Genomic DNA, 26,977 nt, shown 5'->3' on the forward strand with positions numbered 1-26,977 from the left:
CGTCCATATTTGCCTGCACTTCAATGCAGCCGGGTGATGGGGGGAGTGAAGAAACTTCACTCCCCCCGTCACTGCCCCCCCGCCGCCGGGTCGTTCGTCGGCCGTATCCGCCGTCGGGCAGCTCGGCGGCGGGTCGGCCAGTGTGTAGGGCCCCTTAAGTGTGATCAGATATCCAGGCTGATAGAGCAAGTGCACAATCCCCTGCTCCTCCTGGGAAACGTTCAGCTGTTTGTGGTATATGACAGTGTGAGTCGGTAATGAGCGGTATACAAGGAGCTGATGCAGAGTTCTATTCACACATTACATACATGAGCTCCCCATTATGCAGATGTGACTTGTGCGTGGCTCTGCATCGTTAGTACTTGTGTACATCTTGGATTTACTAAGCTCTGCATCAGCCACACGGTGTATTTAGGTTGTAGGTCTGTTTGTATGGGACGGATTATCTTTTCTCTGGGGCTTATGGATTACTAGCCTCCATCCTGTGCTGTGTTATACAGTGGGCAATAAGGTGCAGATCATTGGCATTTTACTATCTGCCCAATTCTCCTTACTAGTGCTGGTGTATAGCAGAGGGTGGGACCTGTGCAGTAATCAGTGCTGGTGTATAGCAGAGGGTGGGACCTGTGCAGTAATCAGTGCTGGTGTATAGCAGAGGGTGGGACCTGTGCAGTAATCAGTGCTGGTGTATAGCAGAGGGTGGGACCTGTGCAGTAATCAGTGCTGGTGTATAGCAGAGGGTGGGACCTGTGCAGTAATCAGTGCTGGTGTATAGCAGAGGGTGGGACCTGTGCAGTAATCAGTGCTGGTGTATAGCAGAGGGTGGGACCTGTGCAGTAATCAGTGCCGGTGTATAGCAGGGGGTGGGACCTGTGCAGTAATCAGTGCTGGTGTATAGCAGAGGGTGGGACCTGTGCAGTAATCAGTGCTGGTGTATAGCAGGGGGTGGGACCTGTGCAGTAATCAGTGCTGGTGTATAGCAGGGGGTGGGACCTGTGCAGTAATCAGTGCTGGTGTATAGCAGGGGGTGGGACCTGTGCAGTAATCGGTGCTGGTGTATAGCAGAGGGTGGGACCTGTGCAGTAATCAGTGCTGGTGTATAGCAGAGGGTGGGACCTGTGCAGTAATCAGTGCTGGTGTATAGCAGAGGGTGGGACCTGTGCAGTAATCAGTGCTGGTGTATAGCAGAGGGTGGGACCTGTGCAGTAATCAGTGCCGGTGTATAGCAGGGGGTGGGACCTGTGCAGTAATCAGTGCTGGTGTATAGCAGAGGGTGGGACCTGTGCAGTAATCAGTGCTGGTGTATAGCAGAGGGTGGGACCTGTGCAGTAATCAGTGCTGGTGTATAGCAGAGGGTGGGACCTGTGCAGTAATCAGTGCTGGTGTATAGCAGAGGGTGGGACCTGTGCAGTAATCAGTGCTGGTGTATAGCAGAGGGTGGGACCTGTGCAGTAATCAGTGCCGGTGTATAGCAGGGGGTGGGACCTGTGCAGTAATCAGTGCCGGTGTATAGCAGGGGGTGGGACCTGTGCAGTAATCGGTGCCGGTGTATAGCAGGGGGTGGGACCTGTGCAGTAATCGGTGCCGGTGTATAGCAGGGGGTGGGACCTGTGCACTAATCAGTGCCGGTGTATAGCAGGGGGTGGGACCTGTGCAGTAATCAGTGCCGGTGTATAGCAGGGGGTGGGACCTGTGCAGTAATCAGTGCCGGTGTATAGCAGGGGGTGGGACCTGTGCAGTAATCAGTGCTGGTGTATAGCAGGGGGTGGGACCTGTGCAGTAATCAGTGCCGGTGTATAGCAGGGGGTGGGACCTGTGCAGTAATCAGTGCCGGTGTATAGCAGGGGGTGTGGGACCTGTGCACTAATCACTGCCTTGTAACTCTCTGTGTTGGTGTATAGCAGGGGGTGTGGGACCTGTGTACTAATCACTGCCCTGTAACTCTGTGCTGGTGTATAGCAGGGGTGGGGGGGCTGGTGTGGGACCTGTGCACTAATCACTGCCCTGTAACTCTCTGTGCTGGTGTATAGCAGGGGTGGGGGGCTGGTGTGGGACCTGTGCACTAATCACTGCCCTGTACTCTCTGTGTCGGTGTGTAGCAGGGGGTGGGGGGCTGGTCTGGGACCTGTGCACTAATCAGTGCTGGTGTATAGCAGGGGGTGGGGGGCTGGTGTGGGACCTGTGCACTAATTACTGCCCTGTAACTCTCTGTGCTGGTGTATAGCAGGGGTGGGGGGCTGGTGTGGGACCTGTGCACTAATCACTGCCCTATACTCTGTGTCGGTGTGTAGCAGGGGGTGGGGGGCTGGTCTGGGACCTGTGCACTAATCAGTGCTGGTGTATAGCAGGGTTGGGGGGCTGGTGTGGGACCTGTGCACTAATCACTGCCCTGTACTCTCTGTGTCGGTGTGTAGCAGGGGGTGGGGGGCTGGTGTGGGACCTGTGCACTAATCACTGCCCTGTACTCAGTGCTGGTGTATAGCAGGGGGTGGGGGGCTGGTGTGGGACCTGTGCACTAATCCCTACCTGTAACTCTCTCAGTGCCGGGGTATAGTGGGGGGCTGTTGGGGTACCTGTACACTAATCACTGCCCTGTACTCTTTGTAGCAGGGGGTGGGGGGCTGGTCTGGGACCTGTGCAGTAATCAGTGCTGGTGTATAGCAGGGGTGGGGGGCTGGTGTGGGACCTGTGCAGTAATCACTGCCCTGTACACTCTGTGTCGGTGTACAGCAGGGGGTGTGCAGTATACGCTGATGTTACTCTTGTAGTGCCGGTGTATAACAGGGGATGGGTTATCTGTGCACTAATCACTGCCCTGTACTCTCTGTGTCGGTGTGTAGCAGGGGCTGGGGGGCTGGTGTGGGACCTGTGCACTAATCACTGCCCTGTACTCTCTGTGTCGGTGTGTAGCAGGGGGTGGGGGGCTGGTGTGGGACCTGTGCACTAATCACTGCCCTGTACTCTGTGTCGGTGTGTAGCAGGGGGTGTGCAGTATACGCTGATGTTACTCTTGTAGTGCTGCTGTATTGCAGTCATGGAAGAGATGAGGGTAGGGTACAGCAGCCTGTCCAGGCCTGACACACAGATTAGAGCTGGGAACAGCTGATCCCCGGGGTGGAGGCAGCAGACAGCCCCTCTGCACTCCAGCATTCAGCAGTATAACGTGGCTGATAGGAGGGAGATCCCAATGGAAGTCTGTGCTACAGAGGGTGAAATAGGAGAACAATGTGCCTGAGAGGCCTCCCCCCTCCTCCTCCCTCTGACACTGGCTCTTCCCCTCCCTCTGCCGCCTGCACAGGAGCAGCAGAGCGGGGACCTCACACACTGAGCCGCGCACCTTCTACCTGCTGCGGGCCGCGCAATGACGAGGACTGGCCCCGGTGCCCGCTAGCAGCATGGAGGGAGGGACGGACGCCTTTCCCAGCTTCCTTGCAGCACCGTGCTCTGCGGGCAGGATGGCATCAGGAGGAGGCAGCAGCAACGTGGAGAGGTCAGTCACTCAGTGTCTGCGGTGCGGGGACTGCAGTCGGCTGCATGGCCATTGTGCTGCTGTGTGTAGGGGGCGGGCAGGCAAACATTACACCCCCCAGCCTCTGGTGCACGTAGCGATCTCTCCCACCTGGGCTGCACTCAGGTACACTCCCCTCCAGCCCTGCCTGTGCATAATGCAGCTCTGCCAGTCTCATGCACATTCCCAGCCCCGGTGCACATTGCACCACCATGGCACCAATAGGACGGAACGTACAGGGAATGGTAGAGGGATGTTATAAGGTGTACAGGGCGAGACTGATTGTGCCAGGGCTGTCATATATCTGGGCATGTTACAGTTATGAGGCATAGAATGGAATAAGTAGTGTCAGATGTTGGTGCAGTGTACAGTAACATCTCCTACTACCAGGTGTTTGTGACGTGGGCATAGAGCAGTGATAAGGTTTGTCAAATGTAGGACACAGGAATATCAGGGTAAACAACATACTACTGATTGTACAGCAGTGGGCATATTGACATTATTATTATTATCCTTTATTTATATGGCGCCACAAGGGTACCGCAGCGCCCAATTACAGAGTACATAAGCACATAATCAAAACAGGAAAACAGTGACTTACAGTTGAAGACAATATAGGACAAGTACAGGGTAACTAAGCATAACTACATCAGTGAATGACAGAGATAAGTTCCAGGTGGCCAAAAACTGCGGGATTTAGGCAGTTGAGGATTATTAAAGTAAGAAAAGGATAAGCACATGAGGGAAGAGGGCCCTATTCGTGAGAGCTTACATTCTAAGGGATTACAGAGGCTATAACACGGAAGGTAGTGAGTATTGCATGGGCATTATAGGGGTATGACACTGCAGGTACTGGGGTGTCGCATGGGCATTATAGGGGTATGACACTGCAGGTACTGGGGTGTCGCATGGGCATTATAGGGGTATGACACTGCAGGTACTGGGGTGTCGCATGGGCATTATAGGGGTATGACACTGCAGGTACTGGGGTGTCGCATGGGCATTATAGGGGTATGACACTGCAGGTACTGGGGTGTCACGTGGGCATTATAGGGGTATGACACTGCAGGTACTGGGGTGAGGCATGGGCATTATAGGGGTATGACACTGCAGGTACTGGGGTGTCATGTGGGCATTATAGGGGTATGACACTGCAGGTACTGGGGTGTCATGTGGGCATTATAGGGGTATGACACTGCAGGTACTGGGGTGTCATATGGACAGTATAGGGGTATGACACTGCAGGTACTGGGGTGTCATATGGATATTATAGGGGTATGACACTGCAGGTACTGGGGTGTCGCATGGATATTATAGGGGTATGACACTGCAGGTACTGGGGTGTCACGTGGTCATTATAGGGGTATGACACTGCAGGTACTGGGGTGTCGCATGGATATTATAGGGGTATGACACTGCAGGTACTGGGGTGTCGCATGGATATTATAGGGGTATGACACTGCAGGTACTGGGGTGTCATATGGACATTATAGGGGTATGACACTGCAGGTACTGGGGTGTCATATGGACATTATAGGGGTATGACACTGCAGGTACTGGGGTGTCGCATGGATATTATAGGGGTATGACACTGCAGGTACTGGGGTGTCGCATGGATATTATAGGGGTATGACACTGCAGGTACTGGGGTGTCGCATGGATATTATAGGGGTATGACACTGCAGGTACTGGGGTGTCACATGGGCATTATAGGGGTATGACACTGCAGGTACTGGGGTGGTACATGGACATTATAGGGGTAGGACACTGCAGGTACTGGGGTGGTACATGGGCATTATAGGGGTATGACACTGCAGGTACTGGGGTGTCACATGGGCATTATAGGGTATTGACACTGCAGGTACTGGGGTGTCACATGGGCATTATAGGGTATTGACACTGCACGTACTGGGGTGTCACATGGGCATTATAGGGGTATGACACTGCAGGTACTGAGGTTTCACGTGGACATTATAGGGGTATGACACTGCAAGTACTGGGGTGGTACATGGGCATTATAGGGCAATGACACTGCAGGTTCTGGGGTGTCACGTGGGCATTATAAGGGTATGACACTGCAGGTACTGGGGTGGTACATGGGCATTATAGGGCTATGACACTGCAGGTACTGGGGTGTCACGTGGGCATTATAGGGGTATGACGCTGCAGGTACTGAGGTTTCACGTGGACATTATAGGGGTATGACGCTGCAGGTACTGGGGTGTCACGTGGACATTATAGGGGTATGACACTGCAGGTACTGGGGTGTCACGTGGGCATTATAAGGGTATGACACTGCAGGTACTGGGGTGTCACGTGGGCATTATAAGGGTATGACACTGCAGGTACTGGGGTGTCACATGGGCATTATAGGGGTATGACACTGCAGGTACTGGGGTGTCACGTGGGCATTATAGGGGTATGACACTGCAGGTACTGGGGTGTCACATGGACATTATAGGTGTATGCACTGCAGGTACTGGGGTGTCACGTGGGCGTTACAGGGGTATAACACTACAAGTACTGGATGTCACATGGGCATTATAGGGGTATGCACTGCAGGTACTGGGGTGTCACGTGGGCGTTACAGGGGTATAACACTACAAGTACTGGATGTCACATGGATATTATAGGGGTATGACACTGCAGGTACTCGGGTGTCACATGGGCATTATAGGGGTATGACACTGCAGGTACTGGGGTGTCACATGGGCATTATAGGGGTATGACACTGCAGGTACTGGGGTGTCACATGGGCATTATAGGTGTATGCACTGCAGGTACTGGGGTGTCACGTGGGCGTTACAGGGGTATAACACTACAAGTACTGGATGTCACATGGGCATGAGAGGGGTAGAACACTGAATGTCTGCGTATACTGCAGCTTTAACACCTTACATATGAGGACAATGTGTCACTAGAAGACGCCGTCAGTTCTGTGGGGCTAATTCAGACCTGATCGCTAGGCTGGCGCATCGTACGGTTACAAAGCAGATCGCTGCTCAGCGATGCGTTTGTGCGAAGGATCCGTTCGCAAGGAGATTGACAGGAAGAGGGCGTTTGTGGGTGGCAACTGACCGTTTTCTGGGAGTGGTTGGAAGAACGCAGGTGTTTCCAAGCGTTTTCAGGGAGGGTTCCTGACGAGAATTCCGGGACCATACAGGCTGATGTGATCGCAGCAGCTGAGTAAGTCCTGGGCTACTCAGAGACTGCACAAGATCTGTGTGTACAGCTCTGCTACACATGCGATCGCACACTTGCACAGTGAAAATACACTCCCCTATGGGCGGCGACTATACGAACGCAGGACTGCAAAAAAAACCCTAGCGAGCGCTCAGGTCTGAATTAGGCCCCGTGTACGTTGTTTTGTAACAGAAGTAGCTAGTAGCATAAACAGAGGCTTCATGTGGTGTTTGGTGTGCCTCTGATGGCCTATTCAGACGTGGTCACCTCGTCTTAAAGCTGCAGTATCCCTGGATCCGTCAGACACGATGCTGACCATGAAGCTCACTGTGCTTTAGTCATTTTATTTCTTCTTTTGGTGGCTTTGCTTTATTTCCTTCCGTGGCTGAATGTGGTGAGCGTGCAGGTTACTTGTCCTGGAAATGCTAATATTATCCAGTACTAGCCACGTGCACAGGGACCAGTCCTTTTACCGCGTGTGTGGTCCCGCCAGCAAGTGCGCTCAAGCAAGTAATATTCCCACTCGGTAGGTGACGTGGGCCCACCAATCGAGTGGAATAACCTGTGGTGGTCGGAATTCCAGCCGTCGGCATATCACCGGCTGTCCGGGATTCCAGTGTCTGATTGCCGGGATCCCGACAGCCGGTATATTAACTGTGTCCCATGTGGTGTATCTCTTATCTGTCTCTTTAGTTTGTATGTATGCACGTTGTGTGGCCTGGACACGGGGATCCTTCTCGCTCATCTCTATGTACTTTTCCTTGTTAGAAACACTGCACTTCCCCATAAGTATATCGTGGGACAGATTGTGGATAGGGGATGCAACTTATCCTATGTGATTTGTAGTAGACGCTGCCGACAGAAGGTTAATGTTTATCTGCCGTCTGGGGCCACAGGCTGGGTTCTAAGTGTGCTCTCCTTGCTGCCTGGACGTTACTTTCCAGCCACTTCTACCCCACGTAGGTGCCTCTAGGGCCGGGGTGGGGAACCTGCGGCCATCCTGCTGCTGTTGAGCTACACATACCAGCATGCCCTTCATCAGTTTTAGCATGGCCAAATAGCAAAACTGTAGCAGGGCATGCTGGCATGTGTAGTTCAAATACAGCTGGAAGGCCAAAGGTTCCCCACCCCTGCTCTAGGGCAAGTAAAGAGCACAGACCATTAAACAGAAATGGCTGGTGGATCGGTGGTATGTAACGTCTATAGTCTAAACAGAGGTTCAAGTGTGTTCTGTTTACAGCTATGTATCCAATAAGAATCTGCTGTTCAGTGCTGAGGGTATCCTCTGGCCAGGGACCCGGATTATCACTGTCATGTAGACAGGTCTGTGGGAGGAATTATTTAGCTGCACTGCTTATCTTGCCTGTTGTGTGGTGCAAATGTCATCTCTTCCCCACTGTACTCTCCAGCCGTCAGCTCTCTCCTGCTAGAGCTTCCAGTAGTGACGGCTATGAACTACCAATGATGATTTGGGGATAATTATATTGTCCCACTCCCCGGCAAACAGTGTTGTTACATTTAATGGTACAATATGAAATAATATGTTCTTTGTCGGAGCTCATTATGTCAATCAAATTGTTGATTGCTTACAAACCACAGATCACAGCTGTTTTTTTTGCGATTCACAGACTTCTGTTTTGTTTGCGGACACCTACTAGCCGCAGAGATCAGGGGCTGCAGGGAGAACATACATACTGTATTGCTCAGCTGCTGGGAACGGATGGGACTGAACATGCTTAGAAATGTGCCTGGCTCAGATTGTGTTGTCCCTTGGAGATGTGCAGGAGTGACCCTTGTAATACTGGTCTGTGGCCTTTACTGCTGATTACTTTCTGTTGTGATCGTTGTTTATGCGTGATCCACACATGCAATGAATCTCTTTATGTGGGCCTAAAACTGAGCATTCAGATACATACAAACACTGGGCTGTAAGCTTCTAGTGTTCAGTCATGGGCTGACGTTACTGGGTCCCATCTACTCCAGCCAGAACAAAACGACTTCACCTGTCCACATGGAAATAAAGGACAGCAGCCAAAACAGTTTATCAGATTTTAGCTCATTTTGTTCTCTTAATCTTGGGGGTCATTCCGCGTTGATCGCTCGCTAGCAGTTTTTAGCAGCCGTGCAAACGCTATGCCGCCGCCCACTAGGGAGTGTGTTTTCGCTTTGCAGAAGTGCGAACGCCTGTGCAGCAGAACGCCTGCAAGACCAACCCTGTAGTTACTCTTCGTGTGCGTTGATTCTAACAACGGAGGGACGGCTTTTGACGTCACACACTCGCCCAGCCACGCTTGCGTTTTTTTCAGCCACGCCTGCGTTTTTCTAAGCACTCCCTGAAAACGGTCAGTTGACACCCAGAGACGCCCTCTTTCTGTCAATCTTCCTGCGTTCGGCCGTGCAGCTGGAATGTTCGTTACACTCTGTGCAAACCCACGATGCTCATTGTACCCGTACTATGCGCCTGCGCATTGCGGTGCATACGCATGCGCAGAAATGCCGATTTTTAGCCTGATCGCTGCGCTGCGAACAACGGCAGCTAGCGATCAACTTGGAATGACCCCCATTGTGAGAAAGCTGCGTCACTTTGGTTGTTTTTTTACCAATTGTAAACCTGCCAGCGTGCCTTAGAAGCGTGCCACATCTGTTACGTTCCTGGGTAGGGTGAGCAATCTGTGGAACTGGTGAAGTTTGCGTGTTGTATTTTGTATGTTGCATCTCCTCAGAGTGTAATCATATCTCCATATATTGCTTATGTCCTCCCTTTGTATCCTATGTAATGTGCCCAAGGTGGCTGCCTCACCCGGTACTTCCATGGGAAGGCCGAACAGTCCATGGATCTAGTGATTTTAGGTGTACCAAGTATCTTGTGTTTTGTACTGTACGTTTGTATTCACCTGCTGTAACCATGGTAGCGCGCTCAAAATGGCGGCCTCCTTTCTAATATGGTTCAATGCTAATGTAAAACGCTTAGGAATTAATTTCTTTTGGGTGCCACAATAATTAATGGGCATCCAACAGAGAAATCAATAGTTGCGGGCGCCCATGAATTATCGCGCTTGTCACGGCCTAATAGACCGGTTTAGCTGCCATCTAAAGTCCTTGTTATGGCGCCCAAACCGCAGACTTTGCCCAGTTCTCGCCTCCTCAGGAGCCTGCAAGAAGAAATGTGTCCCCCTGCGGCATTTACACCCGAATTGGGCATCAATTGAATTGCTCCATCAGGCGCCATCTAGTTGCAGCTGCAGGGAACAGCAATTGAATCCTATTTGGAGATTGATGTTATTATTTGCAGCTCCCATTTTAGGGACCGTGTTTCACCAATAAGTAAAATGAATCCACCATACCACACAGCGCATCACAGCAAAGCGCGGCTGACGGATAGTGTCAGACTGTGTCTGCTCTCTTAGTGACGTAACCTCCTTCCTATATACTGTAGTAGCCTGCTGTAAGGGAGTGAGGGAGTGTATCCTATATAATATAAGACTAATGCTGCTTCTCACCTCTTTGGGGGCAATTCAATTGTTTTGCAGCTGCCGGCGCTGACATTCCTGTTATCTTCCATCATTTTGACGCGCTGGTAACTAGTGTTGGACCTATTTGGCTACATACAAACACTCCAGTAACTTATTGTATATTTGCTCAATAATACTCAAGACTTTGTCATTTATTATGTTAGATACTGGCAGCAGTGTTTTTATACTATATAATAAATATATATATGTACTGCAGGCAATGTCATATGTAATGGACAGTTGAATTGTTAATAGCTGGCTGGTCCCTTGAGATCAGCCCTCTTCCAGATCAGTCTCTTGTACGTATAATACTGCTTATGGTGTGCACCAAACTTACTAGTCATTTTATGGTTGCGGCATGATCTTTTATAATTGATACAGATCATCCTCTATAGTAGGGGTGGCCCTCCAGATGTTGTTGAACTACACATACCAGCATGCCCTGCTACAGTTTTGCTATTTGTCCATGCTAAAACTGTTGCAGGGCATGCTGGGATGTGTAGTTCAACAGCTGGAGGACAGCATGTTCCCCACCCCAGGTCTAGAGCATGGGTCTTCAACCTGCGTCCCTCCAGCTGCTGTGGGACTGAACATCCCAGCATGCCCTACCTCAGTTTTAGCATGCCTTATAGCAGAACTGTGGCAGGGCTATTAGTAGTCTGTAGTAGACTGATGGAGTCCTGTGTTGGGATATATTGTGAGTGATCCAGAGGGAATATGGCTTGCTTATCTTAGGCATGTAGCCGTTCACCCCTTGCCATTAATAGCGGACTGTGAGAGATTGACATTACTTTGATTATATACTGCTGCTATTCTAACTAAACTTTACGTAACGCTGCTGACAGGTTCTAATGACAGGTTAGGATCCCTACAGACTGCACCTAGCATTATGTGATTGTATCAGATCCCCTAGCAGGAGCCTGTGGCTTGCAGAAGGCATAACAACCAGTCCTGCGGGAGTACGTGTCCTATGTGGCTGTGGGTCTAATCTCCTGTTTGATGCACGTCTGCCTTCTCAGTGATCTGTGTGCTGTGTACATCTGTACTCCACATGCCATGTGCGCACACTCTACCTCCAGCAAACTGGTCAGATGTTCTGCAAATGAATCATTATTTACCTAGAACTGGTGCATTGCTCACTAAGCCTAGCCGCATTCACATCCCTCAGCCTGAGTCACTGACGTAAAGCCCCGTCTTTAGATGGCTATTTGTCCAAGCGGCACTGCGGGATACATAATGCATTGCTCCATGTGATGCTGCGGGAAGGCATACAGGAGGATTGCAGGGACTCCTGGCAGAGGCTGATATGCGCTGTAACCCAGGATTTCCATGGATGCAGTCATTCCTTATAAGCCCCAGCCTCGTCCGCAGCATGAATTACAGCCTCTGCATCGCTGCAAGCTCCAACAATGCGGCCTTGTTCAGACCATACAGAAAGAATTTGAGGAGGAGATTGTGGAATCTGCGTCTCTCTTGTACAATTCAGCAGAACAAAGGCAGCTGGAAGCTTCATGCTTGGTTCTTAATGCCTCAAACTGCGCTGTCATGAATGAAAACTTTCCCCTGATCTTTATTAGGTGGCGTGTGAAGTGAATACACTGCTCTTCTCTCCACAAGGGCATTGCCGTATTACCTGCCGTAGTGTTCCCTGTAGTGCCGCCCTACTACAGCGTCATTGTGTCACCCTTGTCTCAAATAACTGCATTTATCAAAAGTTTTGGAGCTGTTACATACGCCCAGCATTGGTGCTGTCACCAGAGGCTCACGCAGGTCATGTCCCGTCTTGTAGACGTTTCAGTGCTTTACCTCTATTCTTATTGAAACCATTAGACAGATTCATCTAATTGTAAGAGGATATCAGTGGCCCAGACACATTGCTGCTATAGTCACGTTCTCTCCATGTGGTGAGTTCTGAATTGTGTTGATGTAGAAATGTGTAAAATAATATTTCTCTAACGTCCTAGTGGATGCTGGGGACTCCGTAAGGACCATGGGGATAGACAGGCTCCGCAGGAGACATTGGCACTTTAAGAAAGAATTTAGGTTCTGGTGTGCACTGGCTCCTCCCTCTATGCCCCTCATCCAGACCTCAGTTTGATACTGTGCCCAGACGAGCTGGGTGCTTTTCAGTGAGCTCTCCTGAGTTTGCTGAGAGAAAGTATTTTGTTAGGTTTTTTTATTTTCAGGGAGATCTGGCAACAGACTCCCTGCATCGTGGGACAGAGGGGAGAGAAGCAGCCCTACTCTCTGAAGCTAGGTCCTGCTTCTTAGGCTACTGGACACCATTAGCTCCAGAGGGATCGGTACGCCGGGTCTCACCCTCGCCATCCGGTCCCAGAGCCGCGCCGCCGTCCCCCTCGCAGAGCCGGAAGACAGAAGCCGGGTGAGTATGAGAAGCAAAGAAGACTTCACAGGCGGCAGAAGACTTCATGATCTTTACTGAGGTAACGCACAGCACTGCAGCTGTGCGTCATTGCTCCCACACACCTCACATACTCCGGTCACTGTAAGGGTGACGGGGGGGGGGGGCGCCCTGGGCAGCAATATAAACCTCTTTTCTCTATCGTCCTAAGTGGATGCTGGGGTTCCTGAAAGGACCATGGGGAATAGCGGCTCCGCAGGAGACAGGGCACAAAAAAGTAAAGCTTTACTAGGTCAGGTGGTGTGCACTGGCTCCTCCCCCTATGACCCTCCTCCAGACTCCAGTTAGATTTTGTGCCCGAACGAGAAGGGTGCAATCTAGGTGGCTCTCCTAAAGAGCTGCTTAGAGAAAGTTTAGTTTAGGTTTTTTTCTTTACAGTGAGTCCTGCTGGCAACAGGATCACTGCAACGTGGGACTTAGGGGGAAAGTAGTAAACTCACCTGCATGCAGAGTGGATTTGCTGCTTGGCTACTGGACACCATTAGCTCCAGAGGGATCGAACACAGGCCCAGCCGTGGAGTCCGGTCCCGGAGCCGCGCCGCCGACCCCCTTGCAGATGCTGAAGCGTGAAGAGGTCCGGAAACCGGCGGCTGAAGACTCCTCAGTCTTCATAAGGTAGCGCACAGCACTGCAGCTGTGCGCCATTTTCCTCTCAGCACACTTCACTGGGCAGTCACTGAGGGTGCAGAGCGCTGGGGGGGGGGCGCTCTGAGAGGCAAATATAAACCTTATACAAGGCTAAAAATACCTCACATATAGCCCATAGGGGCTATATGGAGATATTTAACCCCTGCCTGACTGGAAAAATAGCGGGAGAAGAACCCGCCGAAAAAGGGGCGGGGCCTATCTCCTCAGCACACGGCGCCATTTTCTGTCACAGCTCCGCTGGTCAGAACGGCTCCCAGGTCTCTCCCCTGCACTGCACTACAGAAACAGGGTAAAACAGAGAGGGGGGGCACATTAATGGCTATATATATATATATATTAAAGCAGCTATAAGGGAGCACTTAATATAAGGATATCCCTTGTATATATAGCGCTTTGTGGTGTGTGCTGGCAGACTCTCCCTCTGTCTCCCCAAAAGGGCTAGTGGGTCCTGTCTTCATTAGAGCATTCCCTGTGAGTTTGCGGTGTGTGTCGGTACGTGGTGTCGACATGTATGAGGACGATATTGGTGTGGAGGCGGAGCAATTGCCAAATATGCAGATGTCACCCCCCAGGGGGTCGACACCAGAATGGATGCCTTTATTTGTGGAATTACGTGATGGTTTATCTTCCCTTAAACAGTCAGTTGAGGACATGAGGCGGCCGGACAATCAATTAATGCCTGTCCAGGCGCCTCAAACACCGTCAGGGGCTGTAAAACGCCCTTTGCCTCAGTCGGTCGACACAGACCCAGACACGGGCACTGATTCCAGTGACGACGGTAGAAATTCAAACGTATTTTCCAGTAGGGCCACACGTTATATGATTTTGGCAATGAAGGAGACGTTACATTTAGCTGATACTACAGATACCGTAAAACAGGGTATTATGTATGGTGTGAAAAAACTACAAACAGTTTTTCCTGAATCAGAAGAATTAAATGACGTGTGTGATGAAGCGTGGGTTGCTCCTGATAAAAAGTTGATAATTTCAAAAAAGTTATTGGCATTATACCCTTTCCCGCCAGAGGTTAGGGCGCGCTGGGAAACACCCCCTAAGGTGGACAAGGCGCTCACACGCTTATCCAAACAAGTGGCGTTACCCTCTCCTGAGACGGCCGCACTTAAGGATCCATCAGATAGAAAGATGGAAGTTATTCAAAAGAATATATACACACATGCAGGTGTTATACTACGACCAGCTATAGCAACTGCCTGGATGTGCAGTGCTGGAGTAGTTTGGTCAGAATCCCTGATTGAAAATATTGATACCCTAGATAGGGACAATGTTTTACTGTCGTTAGAACAAATAAAGGATGCATTTATCTATATGCGTGATGCACAGAGGGATATTTGCACACTGGCATCTCGGGTGAGTGCTATGTCCATTTCAGCCAGAAGAGCCTTATGGACACGACAGTGGACAGGCGATGCGGATTCAAAACGTCACATGGAGGTTTTGCCGTATAAAGGGGAGGAGTTATTTGGAGTTGGTCTATCAGACTTGGTGGCCACGGCTACTGCCGGGAAATCCACTTTTTTACCTCAAGTCACTCCCCAACAGAGAAAGGCACCGACCTTTCAACCGCAGCCTTTTCGCTCCTACAAAAATAAGAGAGCAAAGGGCTTGTCGTACCTGCCACGAGGCAGAGGAAGAGGGAAGAGACACCAACAGGCAGCTCCTTCCCAGGAACAGAAGCCCTCCCCGGCTCCTGCAAAAACCTCAGCATGACGCTGGGGCCTCTCAAGCGGACTCGGGGACAGTGGGGGGCCGTCTCAAAAATTACAGCGCGCAGTGGGCTCACTCGCAGGTAGACCCCTGGATCCTGCAGATAATATCTCAGGGGTACAGGTTGGAATTAGAGACGGATCCTCCTCATCGTTTCCTGAAGTCTGCCTTACCAACCGTCTCTTCCGAAAGGGAGAGGGTGTTGGAAGCCATTCACAAGCTGTACGCTCAGCAGGTGATAGTCAAAGTACCCCTATTACAACAAGGAAAGGGGTATTATTCCACTCTATTTGTGGTACCGAAGCCGGATGGCTCGGTAAGGCCTATTCTAAATCTGAAGTCCTTGAACCTCTACATAAAAAAGTTCAAGTTCAAGATGGAGTCACTCAGAGCAGTGATAGCGAACCTGGAAGAAGGGGACTTTATGGTATCCTTGGACATCAAGGATGCGTATCTACACGTTCCGATTTACCCCGCACACCAGGGGTACCTCAGGTTCATTGTTCAAAACTGTCACTATCAGTTTCAGACGCTGCCGTTCGGATTGTCCACGGCGCCTCGGGTCTTTACCAAGGTAATGGCCGAGATGATGATTCTTCTTCGAAGAAAAGGCGTATTAGTTATCCCATACTTGGACGATCTCCTAATAAGGGCAAGGTCCAGAGAACAGCTGGAGACAGCTTTAGCACTATCTCAAGAGGTGCTAAGACAACACGGGTGGATTCTGAATATTCCAAAATCCCATTTAATCCCGACAACTCGTCTGCTGTTCCTAGGAATGATTCTGGACACGGTTCAGAAAAAGGTTTTCCTTCCAGAGGAAAAAGCCAAGGAGTTATCCGATCTGGTCAGGAACCTCCTAAAACCAGGAAAAGTGTCAGTACATCAATGCACAAGAGTCCTGGGAAAAATGGTGGCTTCTTACGAAGCAATTCCATTCGGCAGATTCCATGCAAGAATATTCCAAAGGGATCTGTTGGACAAATGGTCAGGGTCGCATCTGCAGATGCACCTGCGAATAACCCTGTCACCAAAGACAAGGGTGTCACTTCTGTGGTGGTTGCAGAAGGCTCACCTATTAGAAGGCCGCAGATTCGGCATTCAGGATTGGATCCTGGTGACCACGGACGCCAGCCTGAGAGGCTGGGGAGCAGTCACACAAGGAAGAAACTTCCAGGGAGTATGGACGAGTCTGGAAAAGTCTCTTCACATAAACATTCTGGAACTAAGAGCAATCTACAATGCTCTAAGCCAGGCGGAACTTCTCCTGCAAGGAAAGCCGGTGTTGATTCAGTCGGACAACATCACGGCGGTCGCCCATGTAAACAGGCAGGGCGGCACAAGAAGCAGGAGTGCAATGGCAGAAGCTGCCAAGATTCTTCGCTGGGCGGAGAATCACGTGATAGCACTGTCAGCAGTGTTCATCCCGGGCGTGGACAACTGGGAAGCAGACTTCCTCAGCAGACACGATCTTCATCCGGGAGAGTGGGGTCTACATCCAGAAGTCTTCAACATGTTAATAGACCGTTGGGAAAGACCAATTGTAGACATGATGGCGTCTCGCCTCAACAAGAAACTGGACAAATATTGCGCCAGGTCAAGAGATCCACAGGCAATAGCTGTGGACGCACTGGTAACTCCTTGGGTGTACCAGTCAGTGTATGTGTTTCCTCCTCTGCCGCTCATACCAAAGGTATTGAAGATCATACGGCAAAGAAGAGTAAGAACAATACTAGTGGTTCCGGATTGGCCGAGAAGGACTTGGTATCCGGAACTTCAAGAGATGCTCACGGACGAACCGTGGCCTCTACCTCTGAGAAGGGACCTTCTACAGCAGGGTCCCTGTCTTTTTCAAGACTTACCGCGGCTGCGTTTGACGGCATGGCGGTTGAACGCCAGATCCTAAAAGGGAAAGGCATTCCAGAAGAAGTCATTCCTACCTTGATTAAGGCACGGAAGGAAGTCACCGTGAAACATTATCACCGCATTTGGCGAAAATATGTAGCGTGGTGCGAGGATCGGAGGGTTCCGACGGAGGAATTCCAACTGGGTCGTTTCCTACATTTCCTGCAATCAGGATTATCTATGGGTCTCAAATTGGGATCCATTAAGGTTCAAATTTCGGCCCTGTCAATATTCTTCCAAAAAGAATTGGCCTCTGTCCCTGAGGTCCAGACCTTTGTCAAGGGAGTACTGCATATACAGCCTCCTGTGGTGCCTCCGGTGGCACCGTGGGATCTAAATGTAGTTTTAGATTTCCTCAAATCCCATTGGTTTGAACCATTGAAAAAGGTGGATTTGAAATATCTCACATTGAAAGTGACTATGTTACTAGCCCTGGCCTCTGCCAGGAGAGTATCTGAATTGGCGGCTTTATCTTATAAAAGTCCTTATCTAATCTTCCATTCGGATAGGGCAGAACTGCGGACTCGTCCGCATTTTCTCCCTAAAGTGGTATCAGCATTTCATCTGAACCAACCTATTGTGGTGCCTGCGGCCACTAGCGACTTGGAGGACTCCAAGTTGTTGGACGTTGTCAGAGCCTTAAAAATATACATTGCAAGGACGGCTGGAGTCAGAAAATCTGACTCGCTGTTTATATTGTATGCACCCAACAAGTTGGGCGCACCTGCTTCTAAGCAGTCGATTGCTCGTTGGATTTGTAACACAATTCAACTTGCACATTCTGTGGCAGGCCTGCCACAGCCTAAAACTGTAAAAGCCCACTCCACAAGGAAGGTGGGCTCATCTTGGGCGGCTGCCCGAGGGGTCTCGGCATTACAACTCTGCCGAGCAGCTACGTGGTCGGGGGAGAACACGTTTGTAAAATTTTACAAATTTGATACCCTGGCAAAGGAGGACCTGGAGTTCTCTCATTCGGTGCTGCAGAGTCATCCGCACTCTCCCGCCCGTTTGGGAGCTTTGGTATAATCCCCATGGTCCTTTCAGGAACCCCAGCATCCACTTAGGACGATAGAGAAAATAAGAATTTACTTACCGATAATTCTATTTCTCGGAGTCCGTAGTGGATGCTGGGCGCCCATCCCAAGTGCGGATTATCTGCAATACTTGTACATAGTTATTGTTAACTAATTCGGGTTATTGTTAAGGAGCCATCTTTAAGAGGCCCTTTCTGTTGTCATACTGTTAACTGGGTTTAGATCACAAGTTGTACGGTGTGATTGGTGTGGCTGGTATGAGTCTTACCCGGGATTCAAAATGCCTCCCTTATTGTGTATGCTCGTCCGGGCACAGTACCTAACTGGAGTCTGGAGGAGGGTCATAGGGGGAGGAGCCAGTGCACACCACCTGACCTAGTAAAGCTTTACTTTTTTGTGCCCTGTCTCCTGCGGAGCCGCTATTCCCCATGGTCCTTTCAGGAACCCCAGCATCCACTACGGACTCCGAGAAATAGAATTATCGGTAAGTAAATTCTTATTATTTGGCAAAAGGAGCATATATACAGCTGGACACTGTATATGCATGAGCCCCCGCCAATTTTACACTTTTAGCGGGACAGAAGCCCGCCGTCGAGGGGGCGGGGCTTCTCCCTCAGCACTCACCAGCGCCATGTTTTTTCTCCACAGCACCGCTGAGAGGAAGCTCCCTGGTCTCTCCCCTGCTTATACCACGGTAGAAGAGAGGGTTTTAAAGAAGAGGGGGTGCACATAATTTGGCGCAGATAATAACAGCGCTACTGGGTAAACATTAAATTGCTGTGTTTTTTCCTGGGTCATATAGCGCTGGGGTGTGTGCTGGTATACTCTCTCTCTGTCTCTCCAAAGGGCCTTGTGGGGGAATTATCTTCAGATGAGCATTCCCTGAGTGTGTGGTGTGTCGGTACATGTGTGTCGACATGTCTGAGGTAAAAGGCTCCCCTAAGGAGGAGATGGAGCAAATGTGTGTGTGTGAGTGGTGTCTCCGTCGACAACGCTGACACCTGTTTGGATATGTGTAATTAAGTGCTAAGGTAAATTTATTGCATAAAAGATTAGAGAACAGACAGGGAATCTACCCATGTCTGTCCCTATGTCGCAGAGACCTTCAGAGTCTCACAGCGCTCACTATCCAAAATAAGACACTGATATCGACACGGAGTCTGACTCCAGTGTCGACTACGATAATGCAAAGTTACAGCCAAAATGGAAGGAAAGTATTCAATATATGATTATTGTAATAAAAGATGTTTTACATATCACTGATGACTCATCTGTCCCTGACACGAGGGCACACATGTTTAAGGGGAAGAAAGCTGAGGTAAATTTCTTTCCCCTCATGAAGAAAAAGAGCGGGAATCTCCAGACAAGAGACTGCAGATTCCCACAAAGAATTCTCAGGGAGTATCCTTCCCTACTAGGGCCAGGATACGATGGGAATCTTCCCCTAGGGTGGACAAAGCTTGTCACGTTTACCCAAAAGGTAGCGCTGACTTAACAGCTATCCTCAGGGATCCTGCAGATAGCATGCAGTAAAAGTACTTTGAAGTCCATTTACACACATTCTGGTACACTACTCAGACCGGCGATTGTGTCGGCATGGGTTTATAGCGCTGTAGCAGCGTGGACAGATACCTTATCAGCAGAGATTGAGACCCTAGTATATGTATATGTATATATATATATATATTTCTCTATCGTCCTAGTGGATGCTGGGGTTCCTGAAAGGACCATGGGGAATAGCGGCTCCGCAGGAGACAGGGCACAAAAAGTAAAGCTTTTTCCGATCAGGTGGTGTGCACTGGCTCCTCCCCCTATGACCCTCCTCCAGACTCCAGTTAGATTTTTGTGCCCGGCCGAGAAGGGTGCAATCTAGGTGGCTCTCCTAAAGAGCTGCTTAGAAAAAGTTTAGCTAGGTTTTTTATTTTACAGTGATTCCTGCTGGCAACAGGATCACTGCAGCGAGGGACTGAGGGGAGAAGGAGTCAACTCACCTGCGTGCAGGATGGATTGGTTTCTTGGCTACTGGACATCAAGCTCCAGAGGGACGATCACAGGTACAGCCTGGATGGTCACCGGAGCCACGCCGCCGGCCCCCTTGCAGATGCTGAAATCAGAAGAGGTCCAGAATCGGCGGCTGAAGACTCCTGCAGTCTTCTAAAGGTAGCGCACAGCACTGCAGCTGTGCGCCATTTTCCTCTCCGCACACTTCACACGGCAGTCACTGAGGGTGCAGGGCGCTGGGAGGGGGGCGCCCTGGGAGGCAAATGATTACCTATAAAGGCTAAAAATACCTCACATATAGCCCTAGAGGCTATATGGAGATATTTAACCCCTGCCTAATTTTTCTAAATAGCGGGAGACGAGCCCGCCAGAAAAGGGGCGGGGCCTATCTCCTCAGCACACGGCGCCATTTCCTCTCACAGCTCCGCTGGTCAGGACGGCTCCCAGGTCTCTCCCCTGCACTGCACTACAGAAACAGGGTAAAACAGAGAGGGGGGGGCACATTTATGGCGATATTTTAATATAACAAAGCAGCTATAAGGGAGCACTTATTATAAGGCTATCCCTGATATATATATAGCGCTTTTGGTGTGTGCTGGCAAACTCTCCCTCTGTCTCCCCAAAGGGCTAGTGGGTCCTGTCTTCGTTAGGAGCATTCCCTGTGTGTCTGCTGTGTGTCGGTACGTGTGTGTCGACATGTATGAGGACGATATTGGTGTGGAGGCGGAGCAATTGCCAAATATGAGGATGTCACCCCCTAGGGAGTCGACACCAGAATGGATGCCTTTATTTATGGAACTACGGGATAGTGTCAACACGCTAAAGCAGTCGTTTGACGACATGAGACGGCCGGACAATCAATTAGTGCCTGTCCAGGCGACTCAAACACCGTCAGGGGCTGTGAAACGCCCTTTGCCTCAGTCGGTCGACACAGACCCAGACACAGGCGATGACTCCAGTGGTGACGGTGACGAATCAACCGTATTTTCCAGTAGGGCCACACGTTATATGATTTTGGCAATGAAGGAGGCGTTACATTTAGCTGATACTACAGGTACCACTAAACAGGGTATTATGTGGGGTATGAAAAAACTACCTATAGTTTTTCCTGAATCAGAAGAACTAAATGACGTGTGTAATGAAGCGTGGGTTGCCCCTGATAAAAAGCTGATAATTTCAAAGAAATTATTGGCATTATACCCTTTCCCGCCAGAGGTTAGGGAGCGCTGGGAAACACCTCCTAGGGTGGACAAGGCGCTAACACGCTTATCTAAACAAGTGGCGTTACCCTCTCCTGAGACGGCCGCACTTAAAGATCCATCAGATAGGAGGATGGAAAATATCCAAAAAAGTATATACACACATGCAGGTGTTATACTACGACCAGCTGTAGCGACTGCCTGGATGGGCAGTGCGGGGGTAGTTTGGTCAGAGTCCCTGATTGAAAATATTGATACCCTGGACAGGGACAATATTTTACTGTCGTTAGAACAAATAAAGGATGCATTTCTTTATATGCGTGATGCACAGAGGGATATATGCACACTGGCATCACGGGTAAGTGCTATGTCCATTTCGGCCAGAAGAGCTTTATGGACGCGACAGTGGACAGGCGATGCGGATTCAAAACGGCATATGGAAGTTTTGCCGTATAAAGGGGAGGAGTTATTTGGAGTCGGTCTATCAGATTTGGTGGCCACGGCTACAGCCGGGAAATCCACCTTTCTACCTCAAGTCACTCCCCAACAGAAAAAGGCACCGACTTTTCAACCGCAGCCCTTTCGTTCCTTTAAAAATAAGAGAGCAAAGGGCTATTTATATCTGCCACGAGGCAAAGGTCGAGGGAAGAGACAGCAACACGCAGCTCCTTCCCAGGATCAGAAGCCCTCCCCGGCTTCTACAAAAGCCTCAGCATGACGCTGGGGCTTCTCAAGCGGACTCGGGGACGGTGGGGGGTCGTCTCAAAAATTACAGCGCGCAGTGGGCTCACTCGCAAGTAGATCTCTGGATCCTGCAGATAATATCTCAGGGATACAGGTTGGAATTAGAGACAGATCCACCTCGCCGTTTCCTGAAGTCTGCTTTACCAACGTCCCCCTCCGAAAGGGAGACGGTTTTGGAAGCCATTCACAAGCTGTACTCTCAGCAGGTGATAGTCAAGGTACCTCTTCTGCAACAAGGGAAGGGGTATTATTCCACACTCTTTGTGGTACCGAAGCCGGATGGCTCGGTAAGACCTATTCTAAATCTGAAGTCCTTGAACCTGTACATAAAGAAGTTCAAGTTCAAAATGGAGTCACTCAGAGCAGTGATAGCGAACCTGGAAGAGGGGGACTTTATGGTATCCTTGGACATCAAGGATGCGTATCTCCACGTTCCAATTTACCCCTCACACCAGGGGTACCTCAGGTTCGTTGTACAAAACTGTCACTATCAGTTTCAGACGCTGCCGTTCGGATTGTCCACGGCACCTCGGATCTTTACAAAGGTAATGGCCGAGATGATGATTCTTCTTCGAAGAAAAGGCGTATTAATTATCCCATACTTGGACGATCTCCTAATAAGGGCGAGGTCCAGAGAACAGCTAGAGATGGGATTAGCACTGTCTCAAGAAGTGCTAAAACAGCACGGGTGGATTCTGAATATTCCAAAATCCCAGTTAATGCCGACAACTCGTCTGCTGTTCCTAGGGATGATTCTGGACACGGTTCAGAAAAAGGTTTTTCTCCCGGAGGAAAAAGCCAAGGAGTTATCCGAGCTTGTCAGGAACCTCCTAAAACCAGGAAAGGTGTCTGTACATCAATGCACAAGAGTCCTGGGAAAAATGGTGGCTTCTTACGAAGCAATTCCATTCGGCAGATTCCACGCAAGAATTTTCCAAAGGGATCTGTTGGACAAATGGTCAGGGTCGCATCTTCAGATGCACCTGCGGATAACCCTGTCTCCAAGGACAAGGGTGTCTCTTCTGTGGTGGTTGCAGAGTGCTCATCTATTGGAGGGCCGCAGATTCGGCATACAGGATTGGATCCTGGTGACCACGGACGCCAGCCTGAGAGGCTGGGGAGCAGTCACACAAGGAAGAAACTTCCAGGGAGTATGGACGAGCCTGGAAACGTCTCTTCACATAAACATTCTGGAACTAAGAGCAATATACAATGCTCTAAGCCAGGCAGAACCTCTGCTTCGGGGAAAACCGGTGTTGATCCAGTCGGACAACATCACGGCAGTCGCCCATGTGAACAGACAGGGCGGCACAAGAAGCAGGAGTGCAATGGCAGAAGCTGCAAGGATTCTTCGCTGGGCAGAGAATCATGTGATAGCACTGTCAGCAGTGTTCATCCCGGGAGTGGACAACTGGGAAGCAGACTTCCTCAGCAGACACGATCTTCACCCGGGAGAGTGGGGACTTCATCCAGAAGTCTTCCACATGCTGGTAACCCGTTGGGAAAGACCAATGGTGGACATGATGGCGTCTCGCCTCAACAAAAAACTGGACAGGTATTGCGCCAGGTCAAGAGATCCGCAGGCAATAGCTGTGGACGCGCTGGTAACGCCTTGGGTGTACCAGTCGGTGTATGTGTTTCCTCCTCTGCCTCTCATACCAAAAGTATTGAGAATTATACGGCAAAGAGGCGTAAGAACGATACTAGTGGTTCCGGATTGGCCAAGAAGGACTTGGTACCCGGAACTTCAAGAGATGATCACGGAAGATCCGTGGCCTCTACCTCTAAGGAGGGACTTGCTTCAGCAGGGTCCCTGTCTGTTTCAAGACTTACCGCGGCTGCGTTTGACGGCATGGCGGTTGAACGCCGGATCCTAAAGGAAAAAGGCATGCCGGAAGAAGTCATTCCTACTTTGATTAAAGCAAGGAAGGAAGTAACCGTGCAACATTATCACCGAATTTGGCGAAAATATGTTGCGTGGTGCGAAGATCGGAGTGCTCCGACGGAGGAATTTCAACTGGGTCGATTCCTACATTTCCTGCAATCAGGATTGTCTATGGGTCTCAAATTGGGATCTATTAAGGTTCAAATTTCGGCCCTGTCGATTTTCTTTCAAAAAGAATTGGCTTCAGTCCCTGAAGTCCAGACCTTTGTTAAGGGAGTGCTGCACATACAGCCTCCTGTGGTGCCTCCAGTGGCACCGTGGGATCTCAATGTGGTTTTGGACTTCCTAAAATCTCATTGGTTTGAACCACTAAAAAAGGTGGATTTGAAATATCTCACATGGAAAGTGACCATGCTTCTAGCCCTGGCTTCTGCCAGGAGAGTGTCAGAATTGGCAGCTTTATCTTACAAAAGCCCATATCTGATTTTCCATTCGGACAGGGCAGAACTGCGGACTCGTCCGCATTTTCTCCCTAAGGTGGTGTCAGCATTTCATCTGAACCAGCCTATTGTAGTGCCTGCGGCTACAAGTGACTTGGAGGACTCCAAGTTACTGGACGTTGTCAGAGCATTAAAAATATATATTGCAAGGACAGCTGGAGTCAGAAAATCTGACTCGTTGTTTATATTGTATGCACCCAACAAGATGGGTGCTCCTGCGTCTAAGCAGACGATTGCTCGTTGGATCTGTAGCACAATCCAACTTGCACATTCTGTGGCAGGCCTGCCACAGCCTAAATCTGTAAAGGCCCACTCCACAAGGAAGGTGGGCTCATCTTGGGCGGCTGCCCGAGGGGTCTCGGCATTACAACTTTGCCGAGCAGCTACGTGGTCAGGGGAGAACACGTTTGTAAAATTTTACAAATTTGATACTCTGGCTAAGGAGGACCTGGAGTTCTCTCATTCGGTGCTGCAGAGTCATCCGCACTCTCCCGCCCGTTTGGGAGCTTTGGTATAATCCCCATGGTCCTTTCAGGAACCCCAGCATCCACTAGGACGATAGAGAAAATAAGATTTTACTTACCGATAAATCTATTTCTCGGAGTCCGTAGTGGATGCTGGGCGCCCATCCCAAGTGCGGATTATCTGCATAAATTGTACATAGTTATTGTTAACTAATTCGGGTTATTGTTGAAGGAAGCCATCTTTCAGAGGCTCCGCTGTTATCATACTGTTAACTGGGTTTAGATCACAAGTTGTACGGTGTGATTGGTGTGGCTGGTATGAGTCTTACCCGGGATTCAAAATCCTCCCTTATTGTGTACGCTCGTCCTGGCACAGTACCTAACTGGAGTCTGGAGGAGGGTCATAGGGGGAGGAGCCAGTGCACACCACCTGATCGGAAAAAGCTTTACTTTTTGTGCCCTGTCTCCTGCGGAGCCGCTATTCCCCATGGTCCTTTCAGGAACCCCAGCATCCACTACGGACTCCGAGAAATAGATTTATCGGTAAGTAAAATCTTATTATATATATATATATATATATATAAAAAACATGCCCAAAGAGACATTAGTCTACTGGGTTCTAGAGTCAACGCTATGTCGATTTCTGCTAGACGTGTCCTGTGGAACATGCAATGGACAGGTGATGCCGACTAAAAGAGGCATATGGAGGGTTTACCTCACAAGGCTAAGGAATTGTGTGGAGAAGGGCTCTCGGACCTAGTCTCCACAGCTATAGCTGGTAATTCTGATCTTTTGCCTTATATTCCCGCACAGCCTAAGAAAGCACGACATTATCAAATGCAGTCCTTTCGATGACAAAGAAACAAGAAAGTCCGAGGTGCGTCCTTTCTTGGCAGAGGAAAGAAGCTGCACAACACAGCTAGTTCCCAGGAACAGAACTCCTCCCCGGCCTCTACAAAATCCACCGCATGACACTGGGGCTCCACAGGCGGAGCTAGGCCCGGTGGGGGCACGTCTTCGAAATTTCAGCCACAAGTGGGTTCACTCCCAGGTGGATCCCTGGGCAATAGAAATTGTGTCTCAGGGATACAAGCTGGAATTCGTAGAGATGCCCCCTCACCGATACCTCAAATCGGCCCTACCAGCTTCCCCCCACGAGAGGGAGATAGTGTTAACTGCAATTCACAAATTGTATCTTCAACAAGTGGTGGTCAAGGTTCCCCTCCTTCAACGAGGAAGGGGTTATTATTCGACCATGTTTGTAGTCCCGAAACCGGACGGTTCGGTCAGACCCATATTGAATTTAAAATCCCTGAACATATACCTGAAAAGGTTCAAGTTCAAGATGAAATCGCTGAGAGCGGTCATCGCAAGCCTGGAAGGGGGGGATTTTATGGTGTCTCTGGACATAAAGGATGCTTACCTTCATGTCCCCATTTATCCACCTCATCAGGAGTACCTCAGATTTGTGGTACAGGATTTCATTACCAATTTCATTTGTTGCCGTTTGGTCTCTCCACGGCACCGAGAATATTTACCAAGGTAATGGCGGAAATTATGGTACTCCTGCGGAAGCAAGGGGTCACAATTATCCCGTACTTGGACGATCTCCTCATAAAAGCGATATCAAGAGAGCAGTTGCTGAACAGCGTATCACTTTCTCTGGAAGTGTTACGGCAACACGGCTGGATTCTAAATATTCCAAAGTCGCAGTTGGTTCCTACGACTCGTCTGCCTTTCCTGGGCATGATTCTGGACACAGACCAGAAAAGGGTTTATCTCCCAATTGAGAAAGCTCAGGAACTCATGACCCTGGTCAGGAACTTATTAAAACCAAAACAGGTGTCAGTGCATCACTGCACTCGAGTCCTGGGAAAGATGGTGGCATCATACGAGGCCATTCCCTTCGGCAGGTTCCATGCGAGGACCTTTCAATGGGACTTACTGGACAAGTGGTCCGGATCACATCTTCAGATGCATCGGTTAATCACCCTATCCCCCAGGGCCAGGGTGTCACTCCTGTGGTGGCTGCAGAGTGCGCACCTTCTCGAGGGCCGCGGATTCGGCATTCAGGACTGGGTCCTGGTGACCACGGACGCAAGCCTCCGAGGTTGGGGAGCAGTCACACAGGGAAGAAATTTCCAAGGTCTGTGGTCAAGTCGAGAGACTTGCCTTCACATCAACATCCTGGAACTAAGGGCCGTATACAACGCCCTGCGTCAAGCGGAGAACTTGCTTCGCGACCAA

At 50.0% G+C, this 26,977-nt stretch overlaps 1 protein-coding gene across 4 annotated transcripts in view; it reads left to right on the forward strand.

Moving 5' to 3' along the window:
• ARHGAP32 (Rho GTPase activating protein 32) overlaps positions 1-26,977 on the forward strand; it is a 423,313-nt gene that overhangs the window by 224,138 nt on the left and 172,198 nt on the right. The window contains exon 1 of one of the 4 annotated variants that reach the window (XM_063943650.1): positions 2,966-3,490. The exons of 1 other annotated variant lie outside the window; for it this stretch is intronic. In XM_063943650.1, the coding sequence (XP_063799720.1) occupies positions 3,396-3,490 (95 nt within the window). In that variant the 5' untranslated portion in view covers positions 2,966-3,395. Of the gene's footprint in view, positions 1-2,965; positions 3,491-26,977 lie in introns of those variants that run through there. 2 more of the 4 variants (XM_063943651.1, XM_063943653.1) reach the window with 2 other exon arrangements.

Source organism: Pseudophryne corroboree, chromosome 10, assembly GCF_028390025.1.
Source record: "Pseudophryne corroboree isolate aPseCor3 chromosome 10, aPseCor3.hap2, whole genome shotgun sequence".
NCBI lineage: Eukaryota > Metazoa > Chordata > Amphibia > Anura > Myobatrachidae > Pseudophryne > Pseudophryne corroboree.